We start from the raw sequence: 26,554 nt of genomic DNA on the forward strand, positions 1-26,554 counted from the left end.
TGAATGTAGCTTTACATGGGTACTGAGGAACTGAGCCCAGATCATTAGGCATTGCAAACAAGTGCCTTTAATTGCTAAGACACCTCTCTAAGCCATGTCTTCTATATATTTTGATTGTGCGTATAAGCATTAATAATTTCTGGCATTTAATGTGCACAATGACTGTGAGATAGGTATGTTATTTCTGTCCCATCTTAGAAATGCAGAAACAGGCAGGGCTGGAGAGATGGTTCAGCAGTTAAGGCATTGCCTGCAAAGCCTAATGACCTGAGTCCGATTCCCCAGTGCCCACATAAACCAGATGCACAAAGCATCACACACATCTGGAGTTCACTTGCAGTGGCTACAGGTCCTGGAGTGCCCACTCCCCCCACTTTCTCCCTCTTTCTCTACATATATATGTATATATTTGCAAAGGGAAATAAATACATTTTTAAAAAAGAAATGCAATGGGCTGGAAAAATGGCTTAGCAGTTAAGGTGCTTGCCTGTGAAGCCCAAGGACCCATGTTTGATTCTCCAGGTACCACATAAGCCAGGTGACAAAGTGACACAAGCACGCAAGGCTGCACACGCACACAAGGTGGCACACACGTCTGGAGTTTCATTAGAACGGCTGGAGGCACTGGTGTGCCAGTTCTCTCTCTCTCTCTCTCTCTCTCTCTCTCATTCTCTCTCATAAAAAAAAATACAACAACAAAATAAAAGAAACGCAGAAGCAGACACAGAGAGTCTTATAATTTGGCAGAAATCACACAGCATATGTGAGCACAATCAGGATTTAAATCCAGCTACAAGAATCTAGAAAATTCATATTCATAGCCTCTCTGAGCATTAGCATTTTAAACGTTTTGCTAATTTAATAAACAATATCACCTTTTCATTGATATTTCTCTGATGTCTAATGCAAACAAATTTCCATAAGTTAAATAACTTGTATTTCGAGTGTGAATGTTCTTATTCTTTGTAAATGTATATATCTGCAAGGGATTCATGGACCCTCCTCTTAAAACTCACACTTGCCTCCTCCTCACTGAAAAGGTCAACCTGGACCACGAGCTTCTCTTTGATGCTTGTGGACAGAAGTTGTCTTGTCTTCTGGTAAGGGTGGCCCTGAAGGCATGCACATGGGCATGTGGCTCTGAAGGGTTCTGGAGGCAAAAAAAAAAAAAAAAAAAAAAAAAAAACCTGACCCTGGGGAAGCCTAGTTGCGGTGAGGGGGGGGAGCTGCTCTGAACAGTAAGCAGCTATCTGAGCTGGAACTCCAGCTCTCCTTCTATAATTAAGGAGGGACCAAGTGGAATGACGTTGAGACCCCAGTATAACCTTGGGACGGCTGAAATTCCCATGGGACCCATGGCCTCAGACATGCTAGGCAAATGTTCTATACCTGACTCCCCACCCATCACTGGAGGATTCTAGTCAGGTTCACTACTACTAACATGGATCCTTGCCCTTGGGTCTCACTGTGTATCCCAGGCTGGCCTTGAACTTGTCATCTTCATGTTTCAGCCTCCTGAGTACCTGGGAGGGCAGGCCTGAACAACCAGACCTTGTTCTTGATGCCCTGCCATTTTCAATAACATCTATCCAGCTCTTCCCAGATGACCACATACTATTTGAGGCCTCATGGAAAACCTTGCTCATGATGTGGCTTCTTAGACTTTGGCTCCTCACCAATTTGGGACATGAGTTTTAGGATCTCTTCTAATCAAGAGAGAAACTGAGGCTGGAGAGAGCTAAATCATGTACCTGACGGAAGGAGTAGCAGGATAGGACCTGGCCCCTTAGGGTCCAGGAGAGTATCTGCTTCCAGCTACCAGAGCTGCCAGAAGTAGGAACTACACTGGGGCCAGAATGAAGGGGACTGATGACCCCTGGAACTATGGGGACTTTGTGGAGCTTAAGACGGCTCAGTGACATAAAGATAGGATCAGAGAGCTGAGCCAGGCCTTGTGCACTTGGGGTATCCTCCGTCGCCAGTGGTAGCAGGTCCCACTTAGGACCTACTTGCGTTTTCCATTACTTATGTTACTGCAGGACAGTCAAAATTTCCAGGTCCCCAAGCTGGGAACTTTGCAGAGATTCTGTTTTAACCAGAGCCTTCTTTGTGGCCTCTATGACCAGCAGCCACATTTTCCAGGTCCCACAGCCTTGGGAAGTACCTACTGCTTATGAAATGGATCCCCCATTAAATGGTTATTCTTTCCACTCTTGCTTCATGATACTGAGAGATAAGTTGGTCTAGGCCATTGTCAAGGAGTTGTCCCAGGTGTCCAAGATGCAAGAGGGAACAAAGCTTGGGACACTCTTGGAAGTGCCTCTGTAGGCCCAGAAGTCTGCCTCAAAGCCTCTGATGATGTTACAGAAGAAGTAGGCGCCACCCCCACCAGGCTCTACCTGCCTTCTCCCACACCCCCATAGGTGGAAGCACTGACAGGATGCAGACCCGTCCTCAAAACCTGAACAGAAACATCACTGTCCTTGGTCACCAGCCTGTCTGTGGGTGGGGAGGGAACATCTCCTCACCCAAAGTTATCAATAGCCCAGTGAGGCTTAGAAAGGATGGCTTGAGCATATTTCAGGTGTTGACCCAGCTTCTAGGGTCAAAAGTAGGCTTCCACTGGGCTCTCTGCTCCACTGCAACAGTCCCCCATGTACACTTACTGCAGGCCACTGCCACAGGACACCACCTCCATGGTCAGTCCAAGGGCCTGCAGTATAGCTAGCTGTCACCATGTTCCATTCAGACATCCCAAGCTAATCTGGTCATTCTGGTCCCCAGTCCTGCCTCCATCCATTCTGCAAACAACTAGCTTTGTTCTCGCCTCTCAGCCTGACTCCCATCAGCATCTCTGTCTCTATACTGACCTGTCCGTCCTTCTCCATCTCAGTACCCATGAGGGTCCTGGAGACTGCAGCCCTCCCCTCCTCCACCTTGTCTTCTCAGTTTTCTTCTCATCCTTCAATTCCTGCTTCACTAAAGTGTTTGTCTAGAATCCTCCGGTGAGGGGCTGGGAGTGTGACTGAGTAATAGAGCACTTGCCTAGAATCTCTCAGTGAGACATTGTGGTCATGGCTCAGTATTAGAGAGCTTGCCTAGAATCTATCAGTGAAAGGCTGGGGGTGTGGCTCAGCCTGCTTAGAATCCCCAAGTAAGGGGCTGGGGCATGGTAGATTATTTGTGCAAGGCACTGGGTTCCATGCCCAACACAAGAAAACAAAAAAAGAATGAGAAAAAAGAAAAGATTCTGTTGTCCACTGTGAGCCTTAATACTCAAGACCTTCATTGTACTAATGGGGAAGCTGAGGCCCAGAATTACATGCATGAGCCACCACTCCTGGATAAATGGTTGGATTTTGACCAACATTAGTGGTCAGGACTATGAACCCATTTGAGCGCCAACCTCCAGGCTGGCGGCTTCTCCACCTGGTCCCCTTCAGATCAGATTATTATTATTTTACTATTCACTGACTTAGAGATGTTAACATTTTATTTGGGAAATTTTCTTTTTTCTTTTTACTTTTTTATTTTAGAGAAAGAGAAGAAAGAGAGAATTGGCATGCCAGGGCCTCTGCTACTGCAGTCAAATTCTAGATGCTTGTGCCACCTAGTGGGCATATGCAACCTTGTGCTTGCCTCACCTTTGTGCGGCTGTCTACCTTGAGATCTGGAGAGTAGAACATGTGTCCTTAGGCTATGCAGATGAGTGCCTTAACCACTAAGCTATCTCTCCAGCCCTTGGGAAGTTTCCCATCTCTGATCATAGTATTTATTTTTCTACTGTATTATCAGATTTTCTTCTTATCATGTTAGCATCATAGAATGAAGTGTGTAGGTTTCTGTTTGTTCTGTCTTGACTCCAGCTAGGTATTATCTGTCCCCTAAAGTATGGAGCAATTATGTACAAAATGTTTGAATCCTTTTAAGGGAGTATTTTCCAGTCATAGAAGGATTTGGTTTAGCAGTTAAAGACCCAAAATTCAAAGGGTTGGCAGTCCAAGTCAGCCATTGACCACGTTTCCAGAAATTTGTTTAGCTTGTCCTAAACTTCGGTTTCCCACCTGTGAATTCCAGTGCTGTCATACGTGTGTCATAGGGTCATCATGAGGATTGCATAAGAGTAATTCAAAGTTTTAGCACAGTACGCATACTTTTCTTTCACTAGCCACAATAATTAATTTTCAGATTTCTCCAAAGTTACTGACACATTTGGGAGCTGTGACTCCCCTTATGATTAGAGTAGTCTAAGAAAGTTGTCAGTATCAATTACAAGCTTATTAGCATAAACTTGTTTATGGTATTTTTAAATATCCCTGTCATATTATTATTGTACAAAATAAAACCAGGTATCTCTCGTTTTTGTTTTTTTTTCCTCTCTTCTCCACCCTCTAGTCCTATTGCTTGACATAGACTTCCTCACACTATTTCAGTCTTTCCTCGCTCCAACTTTTCTTGGAGTTATGGTTCTGTACATTTTCCAATCTCTTACACTGAATTTTTCATTTCCTTAAAAAATGAATAATAAAGCTGGGTGTGGTGGCACATACCTTTAATCCCAGCACTCAGGAGGAGAGGTAGGCGGATCGCCAAGAGTTCAAGGCCACTGAGAATACATAGTGAAGTCCAGGTCAGCCTGGAATGAATGAAACCCTACCTCACCCCAGCCCCAAAAAGAATAATAATGTACAGTTTCCTCACATTTTACCCACATCCCCTTTTCGATATCTCTCATTATTTCCTATAATTAATTATTTCAACTTTGGTTTAAGATTTATTGAACAACTTAATATGACATTGTGTTGTTGTTGTTTTTAAACTGTCATTACTGGTATAAGCTTACTTTGCTTAGCTTTTAAGTATGATATATAAACAATATGCTTTGAAAAAATTCATGTTTAGTAATATAAAATTAAATTTTGGTGCTTTTGTTTTAATATAAACATTTGATGGTGAGTAATATAGGAGTAAAATGTCAAGGTGAACTTTGTGTTACATGGTACATTTTGTCATTATAAAAAATAAATTGGCTGTGTGTGTTGGTGTACACCTTTAATCCCAGCACTCAGAAGGCTGAGGTAGGAGGATCACTGTGAGTTTGAGGCCAGCCTGAGAATACATAGTGAATTCCAGGTCATCCTGGGCTAGAGTGAAACCCTACCTCGAAAAACAAAAATAAGAAGGTAAATTGAAGACTTGACTTTTAGGGATCATTTTTATAGTTCATTTCTAGAGAAGTTTCTCTGATTTGGTCAAGTACTGGAAACCACAAGGAGAAGGCATATTGTTCTCTCTTGGTGTTGCTTTTCTGAAACTTTTATTTGCCATTTATGATCATTCTTCCTCTTCCTTGGGGAGAGTTAGAGGGAGAACACGCAGTCGGAAGGGAGGAATAAAGTAAATTTACATTACCTGCACAAGACATGCAAAGTAAGTGGGGAAAAAATGATGACATCAAAATAGAAGAGACTATTGGGAAGAAGTGATTCAGTGGTGGGGGGGGGCATTCAGGAGAGGGAAAAGGAAGAGGATTATGATCATAGTATATTGTCTATGTGCATGAAGGCTGTCAATAAAGAGTTAAAATGTAAATTGACTTAGTCATTTTTTAATTGGCATACAAAGAAATAGGTTTTGTTGTGATATTTTTTAGTCATCATGTTTTGCTTACTTGAATTATTAAGACTGCCATTGCTTAGTAATACTATAGTTCTTTGCTTATTTCTAATAATTTTTCTTTGTTTATAAATATATTTACAAATATTACTACTCTTATTTTTTAATTTGTAAAGCTAATTGCCCAGGAATTTCCTGGTACATTCCTTCATGGACTTATTTATTTATTTATTGCTTTCTCGAGGTAGGGTCTTACTCTAGCCTAGGCGGACCTGGAATTCACTAGGTAATCACAGGGTGGCCTCAAACTTACAGCAATCCTCCTATCAATTTAGGATCTAGAATTTTCTTGCAAGTCCCTTCAGATTATGAGTTTTATGCTTGCATGTAAATATTTGCCTTTTTGTTTAGCTTTTCGAGGAAGAGTCCCACTACCACTGTGCTGTGATACTCAACCTCCAAAAGTCACCTCTTACAGGAACATGGAATTTTACTTCCTGCTCAGAGCGCCACTCTCTGTTTCTCTGTCAGAAATATTCAGGTATCAACTGTCATCTAGATAACTATAGTATTTATTCTATTAAGATGTATGGGAACAAAGATATGTGAGATTTGTTTTGACAAAAATATAAATTTATAATCATAACTTAATATTTTGGCATAAGTAAATTCATATTGACACACTGAGGCAGATTATCTCATGTGTAATGGGTTTTTTTTAAAAAACCATTTTCATACATTAATTTTAAAGTTACATAGATCATGGAATATGTTAATAGTAATTAATAGTTAACAGTAGTTGATTTTGTTCTTTCTGCTCTGATATATTAGAGATTTTAAGGGTTGTTTTGTTTTGTTTTTTGGAGGTAGCATCTCTCTCTAGCCCAGTGTGAAAGGGAACTCACTCTGTAGTTCCAGGCTGGCCTCAAACTCACAGCAATCCTCCTACCTCTGTCTCTCTAGTGCTGGGATTAAAGGCATGTGCCACCATGCCCTGCAATTTTAAGGTTTTAAAAAATATCTTATTTTATTTATTAAAGAGAGATAGAGTGAGCCTGTGAGGGCCTCCTGTCACTGCAAATGAACTCCAGATGCATGTGCCCCCTTGTGCCTCTGGCTAACATGGGTCCTGGGGAATCAAGCCTCGAATCGGGGTCCTTAAGCTTCACAGGCAAGCGCTTAACCACTAAGCCATCTCTCCAGCCCTCAGACTTTAGTTTTTATCTTGAGGAAATAACAAGAGAAAACAAAAATTTTTTGGCCTAGCACCTAACTATATAAGCACTTTATTAAAAAAAATAAAGATATGAAGCTTAAAATATGGAACAGTCCGTCCTTTCCAAAAACCCAGATAAAAATAAAATATGTATTTAACAATAGAATTTACCATATACTTATATGAAAACTTTAAAATTTAATTGAAGATATATGTACAGAGGCTGGGGAGATGGCCCAGCAGTTAGAGGAGCTTGCTCGCAAGCTTGCCTGCCTGAGTTTGAGTCTTCAGCACTCACATAAAGCTGGACACAATGTGGCACGTGTTTGTCATGCCAATATGCCTATGGAGAATCCTGAGGCTGGGGGCCAGGCCCACCTGCAATGGCAAAAACAAGGACAACCATGTCTCAAGCAAGGTAGGAAGAGATAACAAAGTCTCCAAGGTGCTCCTCAGACCCACACGTGTGCCATGACATGCACATGTACACACACGCAATGCCATCTCTATCTGTATCTATATCTGTATGCTGTATTGTTTTAATTTTACTACAGTGAGTTTTGAATACTTATTTTTAAAATTAGCACATGATGAGAATCATAGTAGATATTTCTTGTTCTTTGGTCAAACTTTGCTTGCTAAATCATCTTTACTCATTGGTCCCACACTTTGGTAAATTCCTTATTCTGATAAAGAAATGTAAGGCACATTTTCCCAGGTAGCTCTCCTAAATGAAAGTTTTGTAAGGGGACACTTTTAATACCATTCTTGGCAAAGCAGTTCAGGCACAGAAGGTATTTGGCAGCAACATGAAATAGTAATTTCATTGAAATCAGCTTTTATTTACCATTTTCTCCTTCCCAAATCAGGGTAACTAAACAAAACTGCTCTGACTTTGGGAAGCACATGTTGGAGGTCTTATGTTTTACCACAGGCAAATAGCAAGACATGCCTAAATTTCCCATCCAACGTCAAAATAAATAAGCAAACCTTATTTAAAGGACACTTGTAAGGAGTGAAACTAAAAAAGAAACTTCTTTGACTTGCAGAGTAGGTGTAAGAGGTTGTCATTGTCATTTTCTTTTCTTATCTAGAAATTACAGAGAAGCAGCCCTTGCGGAGCACGGCTGAGACCGTGAAGTACCTGAATAGCCTGTACAGAATAATCTCCAAGAACCTGACTTGGCATGGCGCCCTAAAGGAGTGTCTGGAAGCGAACATGCGGCTGGTGAGCATCTCTGGCCCGTACCAGCAGGCCTTCCTCGCTGTGCAGGCCGCCCTGCACAACTCTTCCTTCTGGATTGGACTCTCCAGTCAAGATGTAAGTTTTCAGTCCCAACTGCCAGGACTGGGCAGCAGAATGGGAGGGGTTTTTGTTTTTGGTTTTGTTTTTGTTTTTGATCACATATCTTGTAAACCCAAACAAGCTGAAGTTCTAAAAAACCTTATCCAGTGAATTTCATGACTATTCTTTTTATGTCAGTTTCTTTCTACAAGTGAAAGATGCAGTGCTTTATTGTTGGGATGAACAAAAGGTTGCAGGGGACATAAATGAGTTAACACTTCTTATTATTCTAATTAGCTGAGCTGGAACCAGAAGCTGTCATGTCTCCTCAACCCCCAAAAGAAGATGAGAAGAAGGGAAGAATTTTAAAACCCAGCGGGGTTGGGTGTGTGGAAGCGCTACAGATCATATTGACTAGAGTTTTAAATCACTTTCAGAGTTAGCAGAGAGAAGTTAAGCCACTCTAAAGAGGAATTAGAATAGTGTTTCACATCCTGAGTCCTGTTCCTGGTTACAGGGCTTAGGTGCCTCTCACTTCATAGCCTTTCAAAGAACACCAGTCTCCCAGTAAGCCTAGGAGTTTGGGGGGGTTTGTCTTAGAATAGATGACTGAACAGATTTCCCTTGTGATGCTAAAAAGAGTTTATTCCTTTGAAAAAGCCAGGTTTAAAATGATATTTAGAATTTACTGAGGAGATGTTTATAGTCTTGATCATGAGATTTCATATTCATTAGAGACAGAGTGGGAGGATTTGTCTGTAGTAGAATGGAAGTTCCAAAGCCCAGGACAGAGGCCAGTGGGGAGCCCAGCACAGCAAAGGGATGCATGACTGTGAATCATAATGGTGCATGTCTCCACCGGCCAAGTGTGAGGTCTCCCAAGGGCTTAGGGGTTGACTGGTAGAGCACTTGCCTAGCACCAATGATGCCCCAGGTTTAATCGGCAACTACCAAATTCTAAAAGTAAAAAGGTAGTTCAGAATGGAGCAGTTGGTAGTGTTGAGGTTTGACCATGTTTCACATTTTGGTTTCACTAAGGAGCCCATTTGTGGCCTCAGAAAACCTTAGCTCCATGGCTCAGTTAGACCAGTGCTGATTTTATTTTTTATTTCTTTGGATTTTAGAGGTAGGGTCTCACTGTAGCCCAGGCTGGCCTGGAATTCACTATGTAGTCTCAGTGTGGCCTCAAAACTCATGGCGATCCTCCTACCTTTGCCTCCCGAGTGCTAGGATTAAAGTCGTGTGCCACCACACCACACCAGCCCAGTGTTGATTTTAGAAGATCTGGTGTTCTGGTAGCATTGTGGGGAAGCTCAGCTAGGCCTAAGTCCACAAGACATCCCCAGGTAGTCAGGCCTTGCCAATACATAGACAGATATTTACAGACTTTACATATGAGGGAATACTGTAAATGGTGAAGCTTCACTCCAGAGACCAGCATGAAAACAGCCATGTGAGATGCACAGGTTTTGAGGGATTAAGAGGAAGGGAACTAATATTTCTATAGCTTTGTGTGCCAGGTCACACACAGGTTATGTTTTACACCTAACATTATTGTGTCATGTCCATTTGATAGATGAGGAGCCAGAAATACGGAGAGATAGGCTCACAAATCAAAAGCCAGTAGGTATCTGAACTGGGATTCAGAGCCAGATGTTTCTTTGCACTCTGTGCTTACAGTGGCCCTCACTCCATTTCAGCATGATGGTGAGGACCATAAACTCTAGGAAAGGATGGCCTGTGTGGTCTGTGTGATTGTCTGCATGTTTCACACCCTCATTTTCCTCATCAGAGAAGTGGAGATAAGGATAGTACCTCTCTCAGAATTAAATCAGTCAATATTCATAAAGCATTTAGAGCAGTGCCTAACACATCAGTAAGTATGCTTATATAAGTGTATATTATATATAAGATATAATTAATATTTATTTGATTAACCTCATGGGTCAAAATAATACCAAAGGGATCAGGTGATTATTGCCACTTGAAATAGATTTCTGCTGCTCATAGGATGAACTCAACTTTGGCTGGTCAGATGGAAAGCGTCTTCATTTTAGTCACTGGGCTGAAAACACTGAGCAGCTGGAAGACTGTGTGATCTTAGATACCGATGGCTTCTGGAAAACAGCTGATTGCAATGACATCCAACCAGGTGCTATTTGCTACTACCCAGGAAGTATGTGAAGTTCCAATCTTTTAATTCTTAAAATATCTGACACATGAATAGTATAATTTGGGCAGAGTAGTTTCACTAAATTTTATTTTGGAATTATGAACTATATATTGTAAAATACATATAAATGTAATTTATATTCTTATACAATGTATTTAAAATTTAAATACAATTTGGAATATATATATGTATAAATATAATTTATAATATATATGTGAATGCAAATAAATTATAAAATATATATTATAAACATGTGCCTTTTTCAACAAAATTTGGTGCCAAAACAATTGTGCACAGGGCTGGTGCTTGTCACTGAAGCACAAGGGCCTGAGTTCATCCAGATCCAATGGTGCATGCCTGTAATCCTAGCACTGAGGGGATAGAGACTGAGAATTCCTGAGACTGACTGGGTAACTATAGCCAAATCAGCGAGCTTCCCTTTCAGTCAGAGACTCTGTCTTGCAAAATAGGGTGGAGAACAGTTGAGGAAGACACTTGACATTGACCTCTGGACTCCATGTGTATGTACACACACACACACATGCCCATATGAACATACATACACAAGCCAAACACACAAAAATTCGGCTAAGGATGGACACACTAGCGCACACCTGCAATCCAAGTGCTCAGGAGACAGCAAAAGCATGCCAAGATCTCAGCCAACCTGGGCTGCATATCAAATCCTCACCTCAATAGCAAAGATTTAGTTGGTTGCAAGTAACAGCAGCAAGCTCAAGCTAGCTTAAGCCAAAAGGGCTTTCTTAAGAAAGCCACTCCCTCTCTCCACCCCCACCAGCAAGCAGAGAGTAGAGCCTCTTGGGAAATGGGCATCCAACACTCCCTGACTTGGGTCATTTCTGTTTCTCTCTGCTCTGTACTCTGCTCCTTAGGTGCATTCTGCTTTCTCCGCACGTAGCGGAACATGGAGGCTATGCAACTTTCACCTATGCCTATAACTGGAGATGAGTTAATGATTTCTGAATTCCCCTTTTCAAATCTGATGGACTCAGCCTAAGTCTGTAGGCAATTTCCAGCCCAGGAGGGAGTTCACATTTGTGAGCTTCTGGTACCAAGAACATGCTATTCTGAGACAACGGCATTCAGTGTGCTGCGAGAGCGATGCTGAATGCTCTCTATTACATAGTATATCATTTTGACTCACTTTGGTTACAACATATCTATATTTGAATTTTCTGTAATACATGGCCTTTTCAAATAAAGTTGATGTCATAGAGGCCATATATTAAATGATATTTCTGTCTGATTTTGTTAAAGTAATAACTTAGAGTATCAACTATTTCTTAAATTGTTCCTCTAAATTTAGAGGTATAAACCAGGCGTGGTGGCACATGCCTTTAATCCCAGCACTTGGGAGGCAGAGGTAGGAAGATGGCCATGAGTTTGAGGCCACCCTGAGACTACAGAGTGAATTCCAGGTCAGCCTGGACCAGAGTAAAACCCTACCTTGAAAAACTAAAAAAAAAAAAAAAATAGAGATATAAGCAGGCAGAAACTTGAAAATGAATCCTCAGAATTACAGTGAGATATCTATTATTAATTAATATGTTTGTATAGTTCCTTAGAGGGGGGCCCTTGTGCTTGACATTTAATAATACAGGAAGAAAGAAACTGCATGTAACCTAAAAACACCTCATTTTTTACATTCTTCTACTCCACAGCAGGGGTAAGAAAATTATGTCAAGTAATTTCCTCCTTAAGAAAGCCAGCTTGCTTTATGCTGTATTTGAGTAAAAACCACGTTTCCGCACTTCCTGAGTATTTCCTACAAATCAAGTCTAATGATTATGAACAGGATTTAACATTTCCATCTGAAATTAGAATGCTCACCGTTAATTCTTTTTCTAGATGACACTGAAAAAGAGGTCAAGCCATTTGACAGTGTCAAATGTCCATCTCCTGTCTTAAACACTCCATGGATACCATTTCAGAACTCTTGCTACAATTTTATGGTAACAAAGAGCAGACATGCGACAACCACACAGGATGAACTTCACTCCAGATGCCAGAGGCTGCGTAAGGATGTGGTACTATTGTTGTATATTATGTCCTGCTTATGCCTATGCTAAATGCATGTTTTAAATATTTCCAATTAGTGCTGGCAACAGAAACACAAAAATAACTCATTTCTACATTATCAGTGACAATGTATTAAAATTGTATTTAGTTCAAATCAAAAATGTAAGAATAACCTCCTTACTTGACACTTTGAGAATGAATCTATCTGTATATTTGCAAACAAAATGGCTTCTTCTGGAAAGTGAATAGAAATGACATTAGAGAGCAGAGAACAGATATGAAGCTAGCTAGCCAGAGAGGACTGAAATAGGTTTGTTTGAGTGGCAAAAGCTTAGACACAATACAAAGCAGTGCCAGGCTTGAAAGCAACTCCTATCTCATGCTTTTCACCTTCAAGACTCAGAGAAATTTCCACTGAAACATACTGAAGGTCTCTGACGTTTGAATGATGGACTTGAAGGAACTGTGAACTTTATAGGAAATTCCTATGGAGAATATCACATCATTGTTTCTCAAAGTGTGTTTTGTCTTAAAAGCACTAGTATTGAGACTGCAAAAAAAAAAAGATTAAGGAACACTAGGCTGCACATCTCCCATTAGTGAGTTGGGCGTGGTGGCACATGCCTTTAATCCCAGCACTCAGGAGACAGAAGTAGGAGGATTGCCAAGAGTTCAAGGCCACCCTGAGACTACAGAGTGAATTCCAGGTCAGCCTGAGCTAGAGTGAGACCCTACCTCAAAAAAGAAAAAAATAAATTATCAAAAGGACAATGATATCATGATATGCATTAATTCCATTTGTTACACTGTGCACAAAAGCCTTCTTTACAAGGGAGTGGTGTAAGTATTTATACCATTTTGCTTACTGTATTTAGTAGACTTAACTGTTTAATAGCTATAAGTTGTGATGTAAAGAAATGTGACAATATTAAGGTAGGTGTTTTCTGAATGTCCAGTTGCAACCTATAAGCACTGTCGACAGACAACACAGGAGAGAATAAACTTAGCTGTGCAAAAGGGTATTTTTGGTTTTTGTAACCTCAGAGTTTACAGTTCAGTGCGAAAGGTGTTACAGCTGACTGTCTATGCTCCTCTCAGGGTTTTGTTACGTGCTGAGGTCTGATCATTTGTGTCTGACTCATGAATGATTTAATTGTGACAAATTTGGGTCAGCACAAATTGGAAGGTTATTTTTCCACATGTGATGCATATTTATATTTGGACACTAGATGTCCAGTTCTCTCAAATAAGAAGTGGGACCAGTTTTGAATAAACCAAAACAAAACTATATAGCATTAAAAGAAAAAGAAATTATCAAAATGAACTAGTTAAACCAGTGTTTCCAAACATTTTACTTACATATTGCTTTTCTGGGAAATCATAGTGTTATTTCCTCAGAAACACACTTTGGAAAATAACAAACTTCCTTTAATCCTAATATAACAGTGATTTCTAAGAAAAAGGAAGATCTGTTAGATAACCCATTAAGAAGCTTTATTTAGCTGGATGTGGTAATACAAACCTTTAGTTCCAGCCCTGGGAAGGCTGAGTAGGAAGACTACAATGAATTTGAGGCTAGCCTGAGGCTACAGAGTGAGTTCCAGGTCTAGGCTAGAGTTAGACCCTTCCTCTGAAAAAAATATATAAAAAATAAAAAGTTTTACTTATCACAGGGTAGTTGGTACCTTCAGTACCTTCTCTTTTTTTTTGGGGGGGGGGTTTGAGGTAGGGTCTCACTCTGGTCCAGGCTGACCTGGAATTAACTCTATAGTGTCATGGTGGCCTCGAACTCTCGGCGATCCTCCTACCTCTGCCTCCCGAGTGCTGGGATTAAAGGCGTGTGCCACCACGCCCGGCTCAACCTTCGTACCTTCTCATTCCTGAAACAAAACATCAGATCAGAAAAAACTGCAGGAAGGAAAATGTTTATTTCCAGTTTACAGTTTTGAAGGGAAGTTTCATCAGAGCAGGGAAAACATGCAAGAGCAGACAGCAGGGCCTCACACATGCTCATCAGCAGGGAGGAAAGAGTGAGAGTAAGCTAAGCGTGGCAAGTCAGGCTGGGCTATTACACCCCAAGGCCCACTCCCAGCAACACATCTTCCCCAGTAAGGCTCCACCTTCCAAATGTTCCACCAATTGGGAATTTAGTATGAAGTCTAATCACAAGTACATGAGACTATGGGGGACATCTTACATTCTAACCATCATAGTAGTCTTTGACTAGTATCTCATTGATAGGTGGCACTGTGCCACATAAATGAGCTTTAAATGAGGGAAAAATGAAATTAATTGATGTCTTAAGTTTACACTTAGCTACTAGATTTTCACTATGCTGTAGGACTAAATTTAACACTAAAATGTTCAAATACTTCTTAACCTATCATTTGTGGTGAGATGGTTTTAATTTTCATATCTTTCTAACATTCCAATACCATTTAAGTTTTTTATTATTATTATTACTATGGACATACTTTGTATGGATACATTATGTGTCAGTACCATCCCTTCCCTTGTCCCTGCCCTCTTTTCACTGGGGGTCCTCCTCAGTGGGGTTTCTGGTATTCCCCATGGGGTTGTGGATTATTTATTTAGGTGTTAAAGAATATTGAACTGGAAAATAAAGCCTTATAAATCTGTCAAGCAAAATAAAGTATGCTGCAGAAAGTTATTTAAATTGCTGTTTTTCATTTAACAGATTCAAAATCACACATTCTGAGTATTCGTGATGAAAAGGAGAATAGCTTTGTTCTTGAGCAGCTTCTATACTTCAATTATATGGCTTCGTGGGTCATGTTAGGGATAACTTATGAAAGTAAGTGGTAACTGCTACTTTTCTCTTGATTAGTGTTCCATTATAATCCATTAAGCCATAAAATATAGTTATTCAAAAATTGACATGCCAAAGTATATTATGTATTCCACATAACATATAGTTCCACTATGATTTTTGTGTCTCCACTCTACCATTAGTACACCCTTGTCACCAAGTTTGAGTTCAATGGTAGAAAATAATATCCTGTCTCCAACTCTTTTTCTTTTTTTTTTAATTAAGTAGGAATTTGTATTGACATATCATGTGTTGATAGCATCATTTCTCCCTTCCCTGCCCCCATCCCACTGAGGGCTCCCTCAGTGAGATGGCTGGTGTTCACCATGCGGTTCTGGGTTATGAGTTGTGAGAGCGGCAGTCAGTCATTGGAGGTGCAATGCCTCTGGATATTTCCTCCCACCCTGTGGCTCTTACAATCTTTCCATCCCTTCTTCTGTAAACTTCCCTGAGCCATGGTGGGTGTGTTTTAAATCTACTTTAGTGTTGAGCTCTCAGCACCTTCTGGATTTCTGTCTTGGTAGGTTTTGAGTAACATCAGTGTCTGTTTCCATCACCCTGGTTCTGGTTGTTAGGCATGGAAGCAGCACTCTTTTTTTTTTTTTTTAATTTTTATTTATTTATTTGAGAGCGACAGACACAGAGAGAAAGACAGATAGAGGGAGAGAGAGAGAATGGGCGCGCCAGGGCTTCCAGCCTCTGCAAACGAACTCCAGACGCGTGTGCCCCCTTGTGCATCTGGCTAACATGGGACCTGGGGAACCGAGCCTCGAACCGGGGTCCTTAGGCTTCACAGGCAAGCGCTTAACCGCTAAGCCATCTCTCCAGCCCGGAAGCAGCACTCTTGCTCATCTCACCAATTCCTCTCTGGTTTCACCTGGGCCCTAGCTGATGTGTGAGGGGTGGTTCATCTCCTGCCAAGGAGTCAGCTATCTTTTCTTGTCTTCTTGATATATTTTGGTTGTCCTTGGTTCTTGCTGCCTTCTGAAAAGGAAAAACAGATTCTCCAACAGAGATCAAGATCAGCATAGGTTTAAGGGGATAAGTATTATTAATTTAGAGATATTTTTATGGACATAACCTCTCTTTTGGCCAAAAATTAGTGGGAGCTTCTCATTGGAGTCCATAAGCTTGGTCTCCATAGGATTCTGACATGGTTTCCAGTTCCAGCTATGAGTTCCTTTCCACTGCAGATCTCTTAGCCAACCAGAAAGCCATTGGCTACCCACCTAAACTGGGTGCCACCATTGCCCAAGTGTGTACATCTTGTCAGGCTAGTTGCTTCCATATACCATTGTCCCCTGCTTGCTCACAATATTGTTGGCCACTTTCCCCTAGAAGTTCATATAGCACTTTCCAGCACTATATGGGCTAACTACCTAAGAACTGGTTTTCTTCAAGATCCCCGCCAGGTCTCTCAATATTCTGTGTCAGTAGTAATTGGTGTCTTTAGCAATAGGGTCTTACCTTTTACCTCAAGGAAGTAACTAAGTGAATTGGCAGAAGCCTGTCTTGTTTTGTGGACTTCTAGCAACTCATTAATAATTTAAAATGACTACAGGGTTGGAGAGATGGCTTAGCGGTTAAGGCACCTGTCTGCTACACCTAAGAACCCAGGTTTGATTCTCCAGGTCCCACTTAAGCCAGATGCACGTAGTGGCACATGTGTCTGGAGTTTGTTTTCAGCGGCTAAAGGTCCTGGTGTGCCCATTCTCTCTCTCTCTCTCTCTTCTTCTCTCTGTCTCTAATAAATAAATAAATAAAAGTAAACATTTTTTAAAAATGACTAAATTCTCATGTAAATCCCCAATTTGTGTATTCACTATCTATGGGGAAAGAAGAAAAACATAATTAGATGTCAATTGATGTTGAACCTTTGAGTTTATAGCATTAGCTATATATATAGCAAATAAAAATGATACTATGACAGTAGAATAGGATCTTTAACTTTTGGACTAAATACCACATCTCCAAAATATAATGGATATGAAAATTTCTAAATACTATGTCTAATATCAGGGAAACAATATCAATTTTAAAACATAACCAGAGGTGTCCTAAAAACCATAGATATCTTGAAATTGAAAAAGGAAACCTGTCTGTGGGCATAGAGACTAAAAACTAATCATTTGTCCTAAAAGCGTGTTACTGAGGGATACAGGAAGATGAACCAGAAGTAGGAAGAAAAGATAAATTATTCAACTCTGTTCATTTTTTAAATGGTCTTGTTTTTTGTTATTTAACCTAATTCTTAGGCTTGTTCATGGTTTTCTTAAATGTTTATTGTCTGCTGATGAGTTAAACTATCAACAAGAGAAATATGTGCTGCCAGTTGAGGACAAGCTCCTCATAGTGGGACTTATCTTTTTGTCAATAGCACTGGGCTGTTCCTAAATTTAAGAACAGGAGGAAATGGAGAGACACTAGGTTGAAAGGTCGTGTCTGATCATTTTGGCTTGTTGGAGGTCAAAATCGGGACATAGAGATTTGTTACACACCTTGGTAATGGAATACATGGGACATGAAAGCAGAAAGGGGACTATAGAGCTGGTAGAAGGAGATCTACAATAGTCAGACTGGGTAATGGGGGACCCATGCAGGAGGTGAATAAAATTGCCATAATGAAATCCATTACTTTTTATACTAACATTAAAATATGGAAAAAGTATAAAATAAATGTAAATGAATTATACTCTGATGTACTTTGTAGTTATCAGAAACAACTTAAAATGTATTCTATATTCTATAAAAATCATTTTTAGATCTGAAGCCTTTTATTAAGTTATCTTAATTTCTTTCATAAAATGTATAAGTAACAAAAATTTTACTAAAATATATAAACATCAAAAGGATGTACAGAAAGAGGTATTAAGCAAATAGCAGTTTAAATCTAGTTCTTGTTGAATACATATATGCCCCTGTTCTTAGTATAAGGATTCAAAAATACTTAAAGAATTTTTAATTATATAAAGCCCTTATGCTAATAGTGTTGGCTTATAAAACCAACTGACTTTGCAATGGTGAGACCATGAATAGAAATCATTAAAACAGTATGGTAACTGAGAGATAATTCAAGCTTAGTGAAAAATGTGGCCTGCTCCTATAGCAACATTAGAAATACACCATTATGTGTTACATTAGCCAGAAAACTGATATTTTGCATAAGGAAAGTGGAATTAGGAAGCAGAAGTTAAAATAAAACACTAAGCAAGAACCAAAATGCACAGATTTCCAATGTGTCCCTTGTATGGCAGCATGTTGAAGTGCGTTGTATTGGGAGGTGGTAATCAGTGAAAAGTAGAAATAACCAGGAAAAGCATGAGTATGTGTAGATAACAATAGCATCACTCTTTAGTCCAAGTTATAACTTTAATAATGACAGCTGTTTCTTCAAACTTGTTATGGATACATTCCTATCCACACTACTGAGCCACTGGAGGTATAATAGCTCTCAGTGTCATAGAGTTATACAACCACCACTACCCCATCAAGAAACATTGCCTTTCCTTCCCTATCTTAGCTACTTTTCCCATTGCTGTGACAGAATACGTGACAAAAGCAACTTAAGGAAGAAAGAGTTTACAGTTTGAGGGCATCATGGGGGGAAGACATGGTGGCAGGAACATGAGGCATCTGGTCATATTACATCCACAATCAGGAAGCAGAGACAGACGAAGGCTGGTACTCAGCATACTTTCTTCCTTTTTAAAAAATTCAGTGCAGGGTCGGGTATGGAGGCATACACTTTTAACCCCAGCACTCAGAAAGCAGAGGTAGGAAGTTCACCATGAGTTTGAGACCAACCTGAGACTACATAGTGAATTCCAGGTCAGCCTGGACTAGAGTTAAATCCTACCTCAAAACAATAACAACAACAACAACAAGAAATTCAGTCCATGCTATAGTGCTGCCTACATTTAGGGTGAGTCTTCTGACCTCAATTAACCAATCTAGAAATTCCTTCACAGATATGCTCAGATATTTGTCTCATGGGTGTTCATAGGTTTCCTGTCAAAACAATATTAACCCTGTCTCCTGTCCCTCAGAAACTATTAATCTGTTTTCTGTCTCTAGATATTCCATATAAATGAGATCATGTAATATGTGATTTTTTTTTATTACTAACTTCTACTTAGCATAAAGGTTTCTAAGTTCTTCAATATTGTAGCATCTTTCCTTTCTATGGCTATTGTTCCATTCCATGGGGTTACTACATTTTATTTATCCATTCAGTATTGGTGGACAAGTTGTTTACACATTTTTGGTTAAGATGAATAATGATTCTCTGAATATTCATGTATAAACATTATTGTGTGAGCACATGTTCCCTTTATTTGACTATATACATGAGTATACAATTGCCAATGGAATTCGAGATCTTTTCTTCAACCCTTTGAAGAATTACAGATGGTTTTCCAAAACATCCACGTAATTTCTATCGCTATCATCCATGTATAAGAGTTCCAGGTCTCTGTATCTATACCAACATTTGTTATCAATACAACCTATGTTGGTTGTTTGTTTTTTGAATTAGGGTTTCACACTAATCCAGGCTGACCTGGAACTCACTTTGTACTCTCAGGATGGCCTCAAACTCATGGCAGTCCTCCTACATCTGCCTCCCAAGTGCTGGGCCACCACGCCTGGCAATACAACCCTTTTTGATGGGCATTCAGGTTGGTTTGAAGTGATATCTCATTGAAGTTTTGTTGTACTTTACTGATGGCTAATGATATTAGACATTTATGGTGTTTATTGGGTATTTATACATCATCTTATCTTCAGAGAAATCTCTATTCTGTTTTTTTGTCTGTGTTCCAACTGAATTATTTATCTTCTTATTGTTATCATAAACACTCATTAGATATACTAAATATCAATTTTTAAAGAATTTTTACTTTATTTATTTATTTGAGAGAGAGAGAGAAAGAGGCAGAGAGAGGGAGAGAGAGGATGGGTGCACCAGGGCCTCCAGCTACTGCAAACGAACTCCAGATGCATGCGCCCTCTTGTGCATCTGGCTTATGTGGATCCTGGGGAATGAAACCAAGGTCATTGGCTTTGCAGGCAAACGCCTTAACCGATAAGCCATCTCTCCCCTAAATATCCATTTTTATCAGATAAATGATTTTTTTAGGTATTTTTCCCAACACTTTTCTAGCAGGACTAAAGTTCTTCACTTTGATGAGGTATGACTTACTTTTTCTTTTGCTATTTGAATATATGTAAGAAGGCTTTGTCTTCTCCACAACGTCATAATGACTTACTATATGTTTTCTTACAAGGGTTCTACATTTTTTGCTCTTATATCTAGGTGTGTGGTCTACTTCGAGCTGATGTGTGTATATGGAAACAGCAAGTGGCTCACATTCATGTCTTTGCATGTGTATATCCAGTTGTTCAATCCTATTTGTTGAGAAAATTATTCTCTACACATTGAACTACTTACAGCTTTCTTAAGATAAATCATAAGTGTACACTATTGTGCATGGCTTATGTAAGAGAAAAGATTTCTATCACTAATATGTAAAATATCTAGGATATACTAAGTTCATTTCCATTGCAATTTAAAAATATATGTAAGGAGCTGGGTGTGGTGGCGCATGCCTTTAATCCCAGCACTTGGGAGGCAAAGGTAAGAGGATCGCCATGAGTTCAAGGCCACCCTAAGACTACATAGTGAATTCCAGGTCAGCCTGAGCTAGAGCGAGACATAACCTCTAAAAAACAAAAAACAAAAATATATATGTATAATATAATATATATGTTAATATATATTAATAAATATACTAATTATTATATATATGTGTGTATGTGTGTGTGTAAGGAACTGGGTAGGGTGGCACATGCCTTTAATCTCAGCACTTAGGAGGCAGAGATAGGAGGATCACTGTGAGTTCAAGGCCAATCTGGGACTACAGATTGAGTTCCAAGTCAGCCTGGGCTAGAGTGAGACCCTACCTTGAAAAACCAAAGAAAAAAGAAGAAAAGAAAAGACAGAAAAAGTATATGTATAGAGAGTGGATATTTAATGAAAAATAACAAAATATTAAGTTATTAAGGTTATATATTTGAGAGAGAAGAATGGGCTCACCAGGGTCTCCTGCCACTGCAAATGAACTCCAGATGCACGTCACACTTTGTGCATCTGGCTCTATACAGGTACTGGGGAATCAAAAACTGGGCCATCAGGCTTTGCAAGCAAGTACCTTTAACCAATAAGTGTCTCTCCAACCCATTAGACATAATTTTGATTCAATCTCTAATCATCAAAACATATGTTTCCCCTCTAGATAATTCTTTGTTGTGGTTTGATAAGACTGCACTATCATATACACACTGGAGAGCTGGCAGACCAACTGTGAAAAATAGCAAATTTTTGGCTGGTTTGAGTACTGATGGCTTCTGGGATATCCAACCCTTTAATGTTATTGAAGAAACACTTTATTTTCATCAGCACAGCATTTTTGCTTGTAAAATTGAGATGGGTAAGTATGTGAAGATATAGTTGCTATTCCAAAGAAAAAGAGTGCGGCCATTAGCTCCACTCGTGAGGACCACAGCGCATAGTGTGCTTGGAGTGCTTCCCGCACAGTCAGCCTGCATGAGCTGCTGCAGAAGTTACAGAAGATGGCAACATCCTGGCTCCTGGTGTCCCGGGCTCTACCTTTGGGAGGAAGATGTAGCTAGAGGGACAGCAGTAATTTCTTTCATACATGTAGGTTAATCTCAGATTACCTGGAACAGAAAAGTGAGTTCAATGAAAACAAGGAATGCCTTTAGGAGGAGAAAACACTTGGTTGGGCCATAAATGGTGATAGAATTTTTATAAAGAAAAAATAGGTTTCCATAGAGTTTTGACGCTTTAGATAAAAAGAGTATCTCTAGGCCGGGCATGGTGGCGCCCACCTGTAGTCCCAGCACTCAGGAGGCAGAGGTAGAAGGATCACTGTGAGTTCAAGGCCACCCTGAGACTACATAGTGAATTCCAGGTCAGCCTGAGCTAGAGTGAGACCCTACCTCGAAAACCAAAAAAAAAAAAAGAGTATCTCTCAACTTCGCCTAGTCCTTAGATAAACCTATTTTGAAATGTAAATTGTGTCTAATTTTTTTCACAGTCTAAAAACTATCATGACTGGTGCTCTGCTTTAAGCTCTCTGTTGATGCCTATCACACTGTCACCCTAGTGGGCCACCTCCCTTCATAGGGCTGCAGAGAAATGTCCCATCAACCTTTTGTGTCAGTGGTGTCCATGGCTTCATGGTTATCATTTACTCAAAACTTTTGAGACTTTAGCTGCCAGTGGTTTTCTAGTTTCTAGGCATCTTCCAGCCCTTGTCTCCCCCACCCCTAGACCGATCTCTTCATTGGCCCCTGGGTGCCCATTTTCATATTTGTATCTTTTTAAATATTTTATTTATTTATTTGCAAGCAGAATGATAGAGAGAGTATGGGTGTGCTAGGGCCTCTGGCCACTACAAACGAATTCCAGAAGCATGTTCCATCTTGTGCATATAGCTTTATGTGGGTACTGAGGAATTGAACTAGGGTCCTTAGGCTTTGCAGGCAAGTGCCTTAACTGCTGAGCCATCTCTTCAGCCCCATATTTGTATCTTTACTTGATTTCCTCTTACCAAAAAATCTTTCCATTTTTAATTTACATTTTAATAAAATGTTCAGTTTAGAATAGCCTTGGATTTGCAGAAAGATATGCAGATAGTACCAAGAGTTCCCGTGTGAGCGCCTTTTCCAATTGTTGACATTTTCCATTAGTGTGATTCAGTTATCACAATTAACAAACCAATACTGATGCATTCTCATTAACCAAAGCCCTTCCCTTAGTTTTTAAAAAAATATTTATTCATTTATATGCAAGCAAAGAGTTAGAATAGAAACAGAGAGAATGAACACACCAGATCCTTCAGCCACTGCAAATGAACTCTAGATAAATGTGCTACTTTGTACAGCTGGCTTTACATAGGAAAGGGGAAATTGGACCCAGGTTGTTAGGCTTTGCAGGTAAGTACCTTAACCACTGAGCAATCTCTCCAGCCCCATCCCTTAATTTTTATCCCATCCAGGATCCTGCATTAGATTCAGCCATGATACTTTTGGCTGTGATGGAGTTTTTAGACTTTTCTTGTTTCTGGTGATTTTGACAGTTTTGAGGAACTCTGGCCATATATTTTCTAGAATAGTCCTCAGTTCAGGTTGTAGGATGTTTTAAACTGTAATTTGGAGTTTGGGAGATTTTCATCAGAGCACAAGATGCGATATGCTATCACATGTCTTATCACTGTTGATTTTAACATTAATCTGTTGGATCGAGGTTGTGTTTGTTAGGTTTTGTAAAGTGACTTTTTGTCTCCCTCTTCATGCTGCACAATTGGTAAAGAACTTACTATGCTCCACTCACACTTATGGGTGGAGTGTACTTTCCTGAGGTGGGAGAATCTGTATAATTATTTGGACTTCTATATAGGAGATTTTCCCATCTCTCTCACTTTAAAATATAGCCAGTCATCTATTTATAGTTATTGTGCTTTTGTTGTTTGATTGCTTCTTATTATTCTGTTTTTATTTTATTTTATTTTTATTGTTTCATTTTTTTGGAGGTAGGGTCTTGCTGTAACCCAGGCTGACCTGGAATTTACTATGTAGTCTCAAGGTGGCTTTGAACTCACAGCAGTCCTCCAATCTCTGCCTCCCAAGTGCTGGGATTAAAGGTGTGCACCACCACGCCTGGCTCCTACTTCTTATGTTCAATGTCACTTAACCTGATCCTACAGTGAACTTATAGCCATTAATTTTATATGTTGGATTTTTATCCAACATATTACTTTACTTAATGTTTTACTTTTTTAGCCCAGTGTCCCTTTGAAGTTCCCTCACCATCATGGTTTTGGTGTTTGCTTATTTTCAACATGTCTTTACTTTGTAGATACCTACCATATTTCTCTTTACTCTCAATTGTCCCAACACTGCAGACTTGGTTTCTCAAGCAGTCTTCCTGACTCTTCTAATGCAGATACATGATCCTCTATTACAATCATTGTCATATACTCCAGTGGTTAACAGTTTCCCCATCTTTTTAGACACCACTGTTTTTGTCCCCAGATACTTGCTTCTTAAATAAAGACCACATGCATGTAAACAGAAGCAAGGTGGATATTAGGGGAAAGAGAAGGGTTGGGGATAGGGGAAAGAGATACGAATCAAGAAAAAGCCAGAATGGTACACAAATTACTGTATGACAACTAAAAAAAAATTAAATAGTTATGAATATAAACTACAACAAAGATACAACTTAAATGCAAATAAAATTTCAAACTTAAAAATAGACCATATTGATGCTTTTTTTAAAAAATCAGCATGAGGGCTGGAGAGATGGCCTAGCTATTAAGGTGCTTGCCTACAAAGCCAAAGGACCCAGGTTGATTCTCCAGTACCCACATAAAGCCAGATGCACAAGGTGACACATGTGTCTGGAGTTTGTTTGCAGCAGTTAGAGGCCCTGGCCTGCCCATTCTCTCCCTCCCTCCCTCTCCCCCCCTTCTCTCTCTCTCTCTCAAATAAAAATAAAAACAAATATTTTAAAAATCAACATGATAGGCCTAGAAAGATGGCTCAGCAGTTAAGGTGTTTGCCTGTAAAGCGTGATAACCCTGGTTTAAGTCCCCAGTACCCACATAAAGCCAGGTGCACAAAGTCGTATGTGTATCTGGAGTTTATTTGCAGCATTTAGAGGCCCTGGCACACCCATTCTCTCTCTCTCTCTCTCTCTCTCTCTCTCCTTGAAAATAAATAAATAAAAATTTTTTTTTAAGGGCTGGAGAGATGGCGTAGCGGTTAGGTGCTTGCCTGTGAAGCCTAAGGACCCCGGTTCGAGGCTCGGTTCCCCAGGTCCCACGTTAGCCAGATGCACAAGGGGGCGCACGCGTCTGGAGTTCGTTTGCAGAGGCTGGAAGCCCTGGCGCGCCCATTCTCTCTCTCTCGCTCTATCTGTCTTTCTCTCTGTGTCTGTCGCTCTCAAATAAATAAATAATTTTAAAAAAATATATTTTTTAAAACATCAACAAGATGGCTGAGCATAGTGACACATGCCTTTAATACCAGAACTTGGGAGGCACAAGTAGGAGGATAGCCCTGAGTTCAAGGCCACTCTGTGACTACATAGTGAATTCCAGGTCAGCCTGGGCTAGAGCAAGACCCTACCTTGAAAAACCAAAAATAATTTTAAAAAAATCAACAAGACCACTATAATATTTAAGAGCCTTATATGTGCTGTGGAAATGAAAAGAAAAGCATTTAGTCTCCTTGCAAATAAGACACTCATTTAACATTTGAAATGACTGCATGACATTTTATATAATATATATATATGTATATATATGTATTTTATATTATATATATATATATGTGTGTGTGTGTGTGTTGTAGTCAGGTTTGCACTGCTGGCAGAAATCACCTGACCAAGAGCAGCTTGTGGGAAAAAAGGTTTATTTTGGCTTATAGACTCGAGGGGAAGCTCTATGATGGCAGGGGAAAACGACATGAGCAGAGGGTGGATATCACCCCCTCACCAACATCAGGTGGACCACAGCAATAGGAAAGTGTGCCAAATATTTGCAAAGGGAAACTGGCCATGACACCCATACACCTGCCCCCCAAAATACACTGCCTCCAGGAGGCATTAATTCCCAAATCTTCATCAGCTGGGAACCTAGCATTCACAACACCTAAGTTTATGGGGGACACCTGAATCAAACCATCACAATATGTATATGAAGTAATTTAGGTTTAATTACTAACATTTTTATTTTAAATATTATAGTTGACTATAAGGAAGACTATAATACCACACTGCCACAGTTTATTCCATTTGAAGATCACATTTATAATGTTATTCAGAAAAAGGTCACATGGTATGAAGCACTAAACATGTGTTCTCAAAGTGGAGGATATTTGGCAAGTGTTCACAACCAAAGTGGGCAGCTCTTTCTGGAAGATATCGCAAAACGTGATGGATTTCCACTGTGGGTTGGGCTCTCAAGCCATGATGTAAGTCTTCCTTTGTTTTCTAGAAATTATCCAAACCTGTCACTTTGATAATTGAAAGTTTAAAGCATAAAAGCTGCTTGTTGGGTGCTGGTGGTGTTGTGTCGTGATCAAAGGATCAGACCTAGGGCCTTATGCATGCTAGGCAAGGGGTCTTCAACTGAGCCACATACCTAGGCTCTGAAGCCTGTATGGAACTAACCAACTGGAAAATGTGTAAAAAGGAAATAGCGTAGAATCAAAAAGAAACTGAATTCCAATACGAGTGACACATCTTCCATTTATTTTTTTTTTAAGTTTTTATTAGCATTTTCCATGATTATAAAAAAATCCCAT

General features: G+C 39.8%; 1 protein-coding gene and 1 pseudogene across 1 annotated transcript in view; both read left to right on the top strand.

Annotated features, from left to right (window-relative positions):
- Ly75 (lymphocyte antigen 75) overlaps window positions 1-26,554 on the top strand; it is a 92,405-nt gene that overhangs the window by 50,319 nt on the left and 15,532 nt on the right. Inside the window, exons 24-30 of the mRNA XM_012952500.2 lie at window positions 6,028-6,157; window positions 7,927-8,153; window positions 10,128-10,293; window positions 12,160-12,327; window positions 15,029-15,145; window positions 21,454-21,648; window positions 25,995-26,221. Of these exons, the coding sequence (XP_012807954.2) occupies window positions 6,028-6,157; window positions 7,927-8,153; window positions 10,128-10,293; window positions 12,160-12,327; window positions 15,029-15,145; window positions 21,454-21,648; window positions 25,995-26,221 (1,230 nt within the window). The remainder of the gene's footprint in view (window positions 1-6,027; window positions 6,158-7,926; window positions 8,154-10,127; window positions 10,294-12,159; window positions 12,328-15,028; window positions 15,146-21,453; window positions 21,649-25,994; window positions 26,222-26,554) is intronic.
- On the top strand, window positions 5,192-5,389 carry LOC123460321 (annotated as a pseudogene).

This window comes from Jaculus jaculus, chromosome 4 (assembly GCF_020740685.1).
Source record: "Jaculus jaculus isolate mJacJac1 chromosome 4, mJacJac1.mat.Y.cur, whole genome shotgun sequence".
NCBI lineage: Eukaryota > Metazoa > Chordata > Mammalia > Rodentia > Dipodidae > Jaculus > Jaculus jaculus.